At 35.7% G+C, this 12,500-nt stretch overlaps 1 protein-coding gene and 1 pseudogene across 2 annotated transcripts; both read left to right on the forward strand.

Annotated features, from left to right (window-relative positions):
* Positions 1–190: 190 nt before the first annotated feature.
* On the forward strand, positions 191–3,522 carry LOC122242393 (uncharacterized). Its single transcript, XM_086535455.1, has 2 exons — positions 191–2,201; positions 2,355–3,522. The coding sequence occupies exons 1-2, from the start codon at positions 191–193 to the stop codon at positions 2,531–2,533; spliced, it is 2,190 nt and encodes a 729-aa protein (XP_086391581.1). The 3' UTR covers positions 2,534–3,522.
* Positions 3,523–5,580: 2,058 nt separating this feature from the next.
* Positions 5,581–6,414, forward strand: LOC147466460 (protein gustavus pseudogene; annotated as a pseudogene). The gene has a single exon (XR_015190881.1). The product of XR_015190881.1 is annotated as a protein gustavus pseudogene (transcript).
* Positions 6,415–12,500: the final 6,086 nt, after the last annotated feature.

The raw sequence follows: 12,500 nt of genomic DNA on the forward strand, positions 1-12,500 counted from the left end.
TTAGTAAGGATACGTAAATATATTTAAAATATTGTAAATAAATGCATGTTTGTATAAATATTAATATGTGGAATTATATATCTAGAATTATAATTTCTTTCGAAAAAAGTTATGTATACATGTGTATATAAATACATATGTGTGTATATGTACCTCGTGTATATATGATATATATATATATATATATATTATGTCTAATCAAAATACGGATAATGTTGATATGAAGAATGAATTCAATCGAAGAAGGACTTTTGGACACAATCGCTCATATGTCATTAATCCAAATATACTTGCAAAGGCTGGTTTTAGAAAATGTGACTCATATATAACTTGTATCGAATGTCATGCATGTATTGACATAGAAACTCTCAATATATCAGATAATATTGTAAAATTACATCAAAATAAAAATCCCAATTGTCCACTTGCACAAAATCTACCTCCTCTTCCAAGATCAAAGAAATTTGAAATTGATTTCGACTCAATAACTGAATTACCGACCGATTTAAGATATGAAATAAAAAGATTAGAATCTTTTATCGATTGGCCAAACAAAAGAGTACAACCCAAGGATTTATCCGCTGCTGGGTTCTTCTATTCAAGAAATACCAACTATTGTATATGCTTTTACTGTAACGAATACGTAAGATTTTTTGATAATATACCTATGACTATAAGGGATATACACTTAAAGAAAAATCCCTATTGTTTGTTTGCGCAGGGTAAACCGGTCGGCAATATACCCATACACATGAGTGATATTATAAACAAAATTACAAGTCAGAATTTGGCAGTCATTAACCAAGAAAACGGATTGGAGACTGAGACACAAAAGACAAAAAATAAGGTTATGGACTCTTATAATTATACTGGTCCATTGCACGATGATTATATAACAATAAATAAACGATTGCAAAGTTTTTTTAACTGGCCTGTTCGAAATTACCAGAATCCAGAAATACTAGTAGAAGCTGGCTTCTATTATACTGGAACTAGTGATCATGTTCAATGTTTCCACTGTGGTGGTGGTCTTCGTAACTGGGAAATGGATGATGACCCTTGGGAGTTACACGCTAAATGGTATCCTAATTGTAATTATGTTCTTTTGAAGAAGGGGGAATCATTTATCAATAATGTTAGAGTAGAAGAACCATTAAAAGGTACTTTTAGCAGCAGTCGGGACCAATATAATCAGTTGGAAATAACGAAACAAGATTGGGATATTCTTTTGGGTTTGGATTACACTAGACACCTATTGATACAAGGGTTCCCTATTATTGCCGTTAGAGATGCGCTCTGTGATCAAATTCTACAGACCGGCATACCGTTTTCCAGCGAAGTCGACTGTGTTTCAGCCATACGAAAAAAAATTGAATCGTATAAGAATATAGATAAGTATAATGATAATAATAATATCAATAACTTGGGACCAGAATGTATTGTAAATTATCGAACAGTATACGCTGTCATGAGATTTACACAGATGATCATAAATAAAAAGTATGACTATTCTTCTTTTCCTACCAGCAATACTGAAGATTCTGTTCATTTGATTAAACAATCAGCATTTAATTCTAATATAGATCCTAATACCCCAGTATATGGTCACGATATTTTCTTTAAACTCCCCTATCCCAATCATAGATACAATTATCATTTGGAATGTGAATATCGTAAGGCACTGAACGAGCTTAATGCCTATGAGATTACTTCTCGAATAAGTCCATTGCTAAATGAACAGCAAAGCGCGTCCTTAACTTTAATATGGGAATATTTGATAAATCAGAATAAGAAAACGACTGCAGATACATTAACCTCTACTACAAATATAGACGAGTTAAATAGTTTTGTTTTAACTGATTTAAATGAACTAGTAGATAATAGAATCTCACTCATACATATTATGTCCTACATGACCGATAATGGTATAATCCATAATCCAATATACATATCAAATATTGATGGAAATATTACTCATCAAATTCATAATACTGCAAGAGAATCTGAAATACAACCCGAAAATCCTCAACAAGATGAAAATACCGAAATGGGACAAGATGAAAATACCGAAATGGGACAAGAAGGTAATATATGTGGTATTGATGGAAATATTACTCATCAAAATTATAATATTGTAAGAGAAGCTGAAGTACAACCCGAACATCCTCAACGAGATGGAAATATCGAAATGGGACAAGAAGGTAATATATGTATATATGGTATAGATTTATCATTGCTAATCAAATGAATATATATGTATAATTATATATTTGTATTCAATTTATTTTACCGAAAACGACTCTGGTTATACAATAGATGGTACTAATATTATTCTCTTTTCATATTTTTTTCAGATAAACCTGATAACAAACAAGAAAGGCGACTATGTACAGTCTGTATGACTGATGAAGTAGATGTGGTAATTCTCCCATGCGACCATATGGTTTGCTGTACTAGCTGTTTATTAACCCAGTCAATGTGCCCTATATGTAGAGGGGTAATTGAAAAGGTTGTAAAACCAATTTTTATTTAATGAAAGCATTATATTTTTTTTTAAATGAAAACATTTTAATGTATATATATGTTTGATGAAAGCATTGTAATGTATATATATTTAATGAAAGCATTATATTTCTTTTAATGAAAACATTATAATGTGTATAAAAACACATGTACATTGATATTTCTCAACAGTATATTATCATATTTATATATATATATATATATAATAAGGCTTACATTATATTATACAATATTATTCTAAATATATAATAGGTTTAATGAAGTGTTTTTATTTGTTCACCTCTGATGACAACTTTGATAAAAGGAAAACATTATATCAAGCATTTATTTGTATATATACTTTTATATATATATATATATATATATATATATATATGGTTTATGAATATCCTTTTCTATTTTAGTATATGATTATTTGATAACGCAAGTAATTTTTGATGCACTCTTTTTGCAATTCCAATATTTTCTACATACATGTCATGTAATATTTTCTTCAAACATGCATTTTCCTCTTCTAGTAGTGTACAATGATTCTTTAATTTATATATTTTAGCTAGATCATTATGATCCCATAGCAATAGTATTTTCTCCAATTGAGCAGCATTACATGCATATATTAGATATTTTTTCTGTCTTTTGAGCTCAATTATCTCTTCTGATTCAGTTTTTCTTTTTAATTGAATTTTTGGTGGCGAGTTATTCTCATTAACAATCATGGGTCCATTTGATTTTTCATGATTTGCAAGGTTTGTATCTTTAGAATGTTCCTTTTGAATTGATTCTCTGGTTGGCAATGTTGTTTCATTTTGTGGATCCTGTTGTTCTAATCGTTTGCACTTTTCGAGGATATTTGGTAGCTGAGATTGAATTTGTGAAGTAATTGACGAATAGCCAGGTGATACTCGCAAATCTAATGCACCGTCAATTAAAGAATTTCCATTATCCTTCTGGTTAAGGGCATGGAGTGAAATTGTTGTCCCATCGGTAGTCGATGCAGAGGCATGAGACCTCGGCACCGTTTGCAAGTATACCAAGTCGTCGACAGCAGGTTCCCTGTTATCCATTTCATTAGGGGTAGGGTTTGGTACTGTTACCCTGTTTGTAGTCGATGCAGAGGCATGAGACCTCGGCACCGTTTGCAAGTATACCAAGTCGTCGACAGCAGGTTCCCTGTTATCCATTTCATTAGGGGTAGGGTTTGGTACTGTTACCCTGTTTGTAGTCGATGCAGAGGCATGAGACCTCGGCACCGTTTGCAAGTATACCAAGTCGTCGACAGCAGGTTCCCTGTTATCCATTTCATTAGGGGTAGGGTTTGGTACTGTTACCCTGTTTGTAGTCGATGCAGAGGCATGAGACCTCGGCACCGTTTGCAAGTATACCAAGTCGTCGACAGCAGGTTCCCTGTTATCCATTTCATTAGGGATAGGGTTTGGTACATGCAAGAGTCGTTCGTTGACATCGGGAACCGCAATATTCTCTTCACAAAGATCAGGGGTTGATTGCGTCGATACGCTCGTACACGATGTAGAGTCACGAGAGCCACCATCCTCTTGATGATGTGCCTCTTTTACGAAACATTTGCGTTTGCCTGTATTTTTTTCCTTAAGAGGGATTTCACCTTTTTCTTTTGTTGTTGTTTTTGATGGACCATTTGAAGAACTCATATTTTTCATGTCAGTCAATCTTTACAATGTATTACATAAATATATATATCAACTTTTTCTGATAAAAAATAAACAGTATCACCAAAAACTGAAATATGGTTATTCTTTCTTCTTTTCTTTTCTTTTTCTAGTCTATTCGTATATTAGTCTTTCAGCAGCAGTGGTAGCAGTAGCAGTAGTAGAATACACACTTGTACACATAGAGACATACACATAGAAGTATGTGTACACCTACCTGTTTAAAGATGAACAAGAGACAAGTATTATAAATACACCAATATAATATCACTATTAATAAATAAAGGTATATCTTATCACATGTTTTTATATACATATATATAATAAAATCACCAGTAAATCTTCAACACTTGTCAGAGTACAGATATGACTATGACGACAATGTACGAACTAATACGAACCGAAGGATGAAGTGACGAATGTAACGGAATGTTCTTCTTTTAACAGCTATATATATATACACACTTTAGCTCCTCCCTCTCTCCCAGGACTAAGATAAAAACGTAGCTCCTCCCCCTTCTTCCAAGGCTAAGATAAACACGTAGCTCCTCCACCTCTCACAAGGCTTAGATGAAAACATAGCTCCTCCCCCTCTCCCAAGGTTAAGATAAAAACGTAGCTCCTCCCCCTCTCACCGAAGGCTAGGATGAAAACGTCACATCCGGTTGTCTTGCAGTTTAAAAGAATATGTAACGTATAAAGCTGCTCGGTTGCCATCCATCTACAATTCATAAATAGATAAAATGGTATAAAAAGCCAAAAAAAAAGACAAAGCCTAGTCTTACAGTGGTAACCTATTTATGTCAGATTATGGCAAATAACTACTAAACCAGTAGCAGATATACTCAATATCTCTACGCATTCTGTACATCAGGGCCTGTTGGCAGCGGTCTCCAGTGTGTATGTGTGTGTGCGTGCGTGCGTGCGTGCGTGCGTGCGTGCGTGAGTGCAAAGAGGTTCCGAAGGCGGCTGCCAGCGGGAGCTCGCTATGCACTTAGTGTATTTTGTGTGCGCGCGTGTATGTGTGTTGCGCGCGCGCGGGTGGAGACAGTGATCTCGCAGAGAAAGAAGGATTGACTTAATTTGTCAAATGTTTATGGTAATTATGTGGAGTAGACACCAACCAACAACACGACAACGCATACAATAACCTTGCCGCCAACAACATCAACAGGCCACTAGAGCCACCACGAAGTTGACGCCAACGCCCACCATATTCGACTAGGTCCTCGGCTGACGCCGTCGCTGCTGCTACCGCCACTGCACCTCACCACCATCATCACCACCACCACTACTACCACTACAACTACCACTACAACCACCACTACCACTACCACTACCACCACCACTCCAACCAGTGCCATAGCTCACGATGATTATGGGGGTTAAGGAGGGTGGGTCTCTACAAACTCGCCTGATCCGGGAGTTAGCCGTGTCCCTCGACTATGCTAGGCCCAAACGGCTGGACCTCCTCCTCGACATGCCTCCCGTCTCTCGAGATACGTCTCTCGAGCACGCGTGGAATGCCGATGATAGGTCGATGAACATCTTCGTCAAGGAGGACGACAAGATGACGTTCCATCGGTATCCAGTAATCCGTAGTACAGACTGTATTCGAGGGCGAGTAGGATATACGAGGGGTCTTCATGTGTGGGAGATCAACTGGTCCACCCGGCAACGTGGGACTCACGCAGTAGTTGGAGTAGCAACAGCAAAAGCTCCTTTACATTCTCATGGCTACCAGGGTTTGGTGGGCATCAATGATCAGTCATGGGGCTGGGATTTAGGACGAAATAAGTTGTACCACAATGCTAAGCAGGACGTCTCAGGCATTACATATCCTTCTCTATTAAACAATAACGAGACTTTTGTCGTACCAGATAAATTCTATGTTGTTCTCGACATGGACGAAGGCACTTTGGCATTTGTTGTGGAAAATCAGTACCTGGGGGTAGCGTTCCGAGGGTTGAAAGGCAAGAAGCTGTATCCTATTGTCTCGGCAGTGTGGGGTCATTGCGAGATTACAATCAGATACATAGGCGGTCTAGATCCGGAACCCCTGCCACTGATGGACTTGTGCCGGTATGTGATACGACAGGCGGTTGGAAAACAGCAACTCTCGCGAATCGAGGAACTCAATCTCCCACTTTCTATCACGCAGTACCTTCTTGTACCGCGACCGCAGGTGATACTCGAAAGCAGTTAGCCCTATACCTGCAGCTCTCTCTCTCTCTCCTCCCCCCCCCCTCCACAGCTGATCATCAAGTCCATCCTCCACTCCTCTGTAACCCTGCTGCACCAAAGGAGTCACTCTGTAGCAAGTTAGAGCAACGGTGGATAAGGTGAGATTAAGCATCTATAGTGACAGTGGATAAAGTGAGATATAGTGTTTACAGCATCAATTGTTTGATAATAAAACATAAAAAGAAATTCAAATTTTGTTTTCATTTTCATAATTTTTTTTTAACATCTTATAAAATGGACCGTCTATTTTTTCTCAGACAGACTTGGGGGGGGGGGCTGGCTTCAGCGCTTTCGCAATTGTGTATAAAAAAAATGGACCGTCCATTTTTTCTCACCAGCTAAAGATTCTTTTTATTCAGACTGACTTGGAAGCTGGCATCAGCGCTTCCGAAAATGAGTATTAACCCTTGATGGAGGAATATGTTGATTTATTAAAAAAAAGGACTATAACAAGTTATGGTTTTTAATTTTATAACGCTTTAGAACTTATTTATTCGTATTAAAAAATGGACGTCCATTTTTTCTCACCAGCTAAGGTTAGGTTAGGTTAGGTTAGGTTAGGTTAGGTTAGGTTAGGTTAGGTTAGGTTAGGTTAGGTTAGGTTAGGTTAGGTTAGGTTAGGTTAGGTTAGGTTAGGTTAGGTTAGGTTAGGTTAGGTTAGGTTAGGTTAGGTTAGGTTAGGTTTAGTTAGGTTAGGTTAGGTTAGGTTAGGTTAGGTTAGGTTAGGTTAGGTTAGGTTTAGGTTAGGTTAGGTTAGGTTAGGTTAGGTTAGGTTTAGGTTAGGTTAGGTTAGGTTAGGTTAGGTTAGGTTAGGTTAGGTTAGGTTAGGTTAGGTTAGGTTAGGTTAGGTTAGGTTAGGTTAGGTTAGGTTAGGTTAGGTTAGTTAGGTTAGGTTAGGTTAGGTTAGGTTAGGTTAGGTTAGGTTAGGTTAGGTTAGGTTAGGTTAGGTTAGGTTAGGTTAAGTTTAGGTTAGGTTAGGTTAGGTTAGGTTAGGTTAGGTTAGGTTAGGTTAGGTTAGGTTAGGTTAGGGTAGGTTAGGTTAGGTTTAGGTTAGGTTAGGTTAGGTTAGGTTAGGTTTAGGTTAGGTTAGGTTAGGTTAGGTTAGGTTAGGTTAGGTTAGGTTAGGTTAGGTTAGGTTAGGTTAGGTTAGGTTAGGTTAGGTTTAGGTTAGGTTAGGTTAGGTTAGGTTAGGTTAGGTTAGGTTAGGTTAGGTTAGGTTAGGTTAGGTTAGGTTAGGTTAGTTAGGTTAGGTTAGGTTAGGTTAGGTTAGGTTAGGTTAGGTTAGGTTAGGTTAGGTTAGGTTAGGTTAGGTTTGGGTTAGTTAGGTTTAGGTTAGGTTAGGTTAGGTTAGTTAGGTGTAGTCTTCCTTGTGCCTGACTGCTGGAAAGAAAAAAAAAAAAAAAAAAGATTAGGTTTATTTAGATTTTGTTAGAGAGAAAATAAAATATGTTTGGAATTGCTGAGAGGAAGAAATGATACAACAGATAAACTGAAAAAAAGAAAAAAAAAAACTTAATAAGAAAAAATAGTAATGGTTGCCATTTTATATTGGTACTGGTCTGAGAAGCTAAAACACCTGGTGTGGTAGCCCAGGGAACTGGGATGCTACTAGGTCTTATTTTTCTGAGTATATACATATAAACATCTATATATATAAAGATAATTTTCTGCAGATCTTTTCATACTTCTCTTTCTCTATATATATTTTGTTCATTTGTTGTATATTTATATTCCATAGTTTGATCCTTCCTTTTTCTCTTTTCGATTTACAAAAAGTCATATATATATTTTTTTACTTTAATCAATTCTATACTTTTGTTTTTGTTATTGCTATTATTATTGCTGTTGTTTTAGTCTATTCTTTTGCTATTTTTTCTATTGATATTTTTTATTTTATTAGTTTATTTCTTGTCTTAGGGCATGATTTATTTGATTTACTTCCATATTTGAGGAATTGGGGATCCTCCTCTATAGAGAAAAATGGCCGTCTCTTTTATCATTTGTAAAGTTTTTTATTTTTAGATTTTTCTCATTAGTATCTTTTTATTATTTTGAGGATTATCTATAGCTTTTTAGATACATTTTTTTGTTGCTGTGAGAGGGTGCAGAGAGGAGGAGTCTGAGGGATGTGGGGTGTCTCTCCCAGTTCCTCTCCTTTTTGGCTGTCTGGAATGCACTCCTTACTCGCCTACTGCCTTGTCTTTATATTTTTTATAAAAACATTTTTGTAGTTAGTTTGTCTATATGTTCTTATATATATATATATATATATATATATATATATATATATATAATTTAAAATCTTCTTCCTCTTCCTTTTGTGTTTTTATTTTGTTTTTTTATTTATTTCAGTTCTTTTTCTTTTTTTGACTTAGTGTTTGTATCTAGTTTTTTATAGATGCATATTTTGCATTGGTAGGGTTCTATGTATATTTCTTTTTTTCTTTTTTTGTTTCTATGTGTATATACGGGCTTTTATATTAACTTATGTTTAGTTTTTTTCAGGTATTGTTTCTAATATAAAATACTTCTTGCCTTGTTTTATATATATCTATTTTCATGCTTCTTGCCTTGATATTTACATAGATTTATTGTGTCTTTGTATTTTTCCATATCTAAATGATATATATATTTTTTCTATATATGTTATCTAGAAACATCTGATCGCAGTCTTTCTCACTTTCCTCTTTTATTTCTATTTCTTGCCTTGTTATTTCTTCACTATGAGATTATATATATCTTTATATATTTCAGTTAGTTTTTTTCTTTTTGGTATTTTTTCTTTGTATATATTTATGTATCTGTATATATACATTCATATATTTCTTGCCTTGGTATTTTTTAATTAATCTTATTGAAGTGTATATTTCTTGCTCTTGTTTTTTTGTTATGTTCCTTTATTTTCTTTTAAGTTTTCTGGGGTCTAGGAAACTGGGCTCTGACTAAGTGGTCTGCTATGGTTTTCCCTTTTCTCCAAGCTATCATGGGATGAGGGCCTGTGAATTTTCTTTCCCACGGCGTGCCTTCCGCGTTTTCTATTATCCACTCCCATATTTCTTTGAGAGAATTATTCAGGACATTCTGCAGTGAAGGAGAATATAACATGGGAAAAATAAGGCGATCTAGTGCTGGTCTATCCTTTCTTTCTAATAGGTTTTCTCTGTTTTCCTCTCCTATTCTTTTCAGAGCTGATCCTAGTGTTCTATTGCAATATCCTCTTTTCTTAAAAAAATCCACCATGTCTCTTAAAGCTTCATCTAGTTTCTGGGACTCACTCACTATTCTTTTTATTCTTAATGCTTGTGAGTACGGCAGTGATTTCTTGAGGCTTGGAGGATGACAGGATTGGAAGTGCAAGTATTGATGAGTGTTTGATGGTTTGTGGTACACTGTAGTTTTGCACTTTTCCTTGGTCATCTAGATACACCATAGTGTCTAAGAAAGGGAGCTCTTTCTTACTATATTCTACTGTAAATTTCAAATCCGGGTGTATCTTATTTAGTTCTCCATGATATTCTAGGAGTTCAGCCTCTGTGCCTGTAAATATGCCAAAAATGTCATCTATGTATCTGTAGAAGACTGATGGCTGAGTCTTAAGCTTTTTTCTTTTCATTTCTATGCTTGCATGTACAAAGATTTCTGCAATTGCAACTGAGACTGAGGCTCCTATTGCTGTGCCTTTGCCTTGCCTATAGAAATTATTATTGAATCTTAAGAGTGTGCCTTGTAAGACATGGTCTATTCCCTCTTTTATTAGGTACGGAGGGGGTGCAATCATATTGTAGTCTGTCTTTAATTTTTCTTGTACATATGGGTAATGTTTTTCATAAAAGTTTGCCACCACCCATGCAGCTTCCTCCTGGGGAATGGAGGGGTATAGAGACACTATGTCAAAGGAAAATATTATGGTGCCTGGTGAGAAACTTGGCAACGTGTTTATTTTCCTTAGGAAAGCTGTGGTATCCTGTAGTCTCTCTGGCAGGAGATCTAAGAGAGGGGTAAGATAGGTGGTCAAGAGTCTATCTACCGGTCTTGTGGGGGCATTACATCCACTCAAAACTGGTCTACCTGGCCAAAGCCCTGTTTCTGGGTCCTTCTTTTTGTGGGTTTTTGGTAGTATGTACCAATGAGGGATAGAAGGGTCATGTTCCAATAGGGCATCTCTTTGGCTTGCTAGAAAACTTCTCTTTATACCTTTGTTGTTCTGTGAATTATCCAGTGTATAAAATCTATTCACCAAAATCTTACTTTCTCTTTTTACAGCTTGTAGGGCTTCATTTGGATCATCCAGAGCAATGTATGTCTCTGTATCTGTTAGGTGTGCTTCTCCCATTGTTATGTAATTTTCTTTTTTCAGAACTACTAGTGCTCCGTCTTTGTCTGCTTTCTTAATGACAAGGTCTTGGTTTTGTGCTAAATCCTTAAGGGTTGCTATCTCCTTTTTGCTCATGTTAGGATGGCATCCCTTTAGGATTTTTTCTCCTACTTCCATGGTTTCACAGTGTACCATGGTTTCTAAACCTGGGAGTTTTTTTGTAGGAGGGTTTTCTCTCTTTTTCATGGGGAGTTGCGGAGGTATTTTTCTCTTATTTTTATTTCCTTCATATTCTATTCCTCCATTGTTTGGCATAAGGGAGTCTGTAAATCTTTTGTTTATTTGCTCTTTTAATCTATTCATTGAGCTTCCCAGATTCTCCAGAACTGCTTTCTTTGGTGGAGGTCCTGGTACAAAAGATCTCCCTTTACTGAGAACAGAGGTTAGGTTAGGTTAGGTTAGGTTAGGTTAGGTTAGGTTAGGTTAGGTTAGGTTAGGTTAGGTTAGGTTAGGTTAGGTTAGGTTAGGTTAGGTTAGGTTAGGTTAGGTTAGGTTAGGTTAGGTTAGATTAGGTTAGGTTAGGTTAGGTTAGGTTAGGTTAGGTTAGGTTAGGTTAGGTTAGGTTAGGTTAGGTTAGGTTAGGTTAGGTTAGGTTAGGTTAGGTTAGGTTAGGTTAGGTTAGGTTAGGTTAGGTTTAGGTTAGGTTAGGTTAGGTTAGGTTAGGTTAGGTTAGGTTAGGTTAGGTTAGGTTAGGTTAGGTTAGGTTAGGTTAGGTTAGGTTAGGTTCCTTACTTGGGTTGTCCTGTCGCAACTGCCTGATTCCTGGAAGAACTCGAAAAAAAGAAATTACTAAAAGTTTTATTAGTAGGAGAAAGAAAAATATAAGATGTTTGACTGAGGACTAAGGGTGAAGATACAACTCGCCTGTGGAAAAGGGAAAAACTTAATACTCAGAAAGAGTAGTAAGAGGGCCTTTTATACTGGTCTCAGGTGAGAAGCTAACACACCTGGTGTGGTAGCCCAGGGAACTGGGATGCTACTAGGTCTTATTTTTCTGAGTATATACATATAAACATCTATATATATAAAGATAATTTTCTGCAGATCTTTTCATACTTCTCTTTCTCTATATATATTTTGTTCATTTGTTGTATATTTATATTCCATAGTTTGATCCTTCCTTTTTCTCTTTTCGATTTACAAAAAGTCATATATATATTTTTTTACTTTAATCAATTCTATACTTTTGTTTTTGTTATTGCTATTATTATTGCTGTTGTTTTAGTCTATTCTTTTGCTATTTTTTCTATTGATATTTTTTATTTTATTAGTTTATTTCTTGTCTTAGGGCATGATTTATTTGATTTACTTCCATATTTGAGGAATTGGGGATCCTCCTCTATAGAGAAAAATGGCCGTCTCTTTTATCATTTGTAAAGTTTTTTATTTTTAGATTTTTCTCATTAGTATCTTTTTATTATTTTGAGGATTATCTATAGCTTTTTAGATACATTTTTTTGTTGCTGTGAGAGGGTGCAGAGAGGAGGAGTCTGAGGGATGTGGGGTGTCTCTCCCAGTTCCTCTCCTTTTTGGCTGTCTGGAATGCACTCCTTACTCGCTACTGCCTTGTCTTTATATTTTTTATAAAAACATTTTTGTAGTTAGTTTGTCTATATGTTCTTATATATATATATATATATATATATATATATATATATATATAATTTAAAATC

The sequence above is a fragment of the Penaeus japonicus genome, unplaced genomic scaffold (assembly GCF_977035675.1).
Source record: "Penaeus japonicus unplaced genomic scaffold, GWHDUDI00000001_assembly GWHDUDI00000708, whole genome shotgun sequence".
NCBI lineage: Eukaryota > Metazoa > Arthropoda > Malacostraca > Decapoda > Penaeidae > Penaeus > Penaeus japonicus.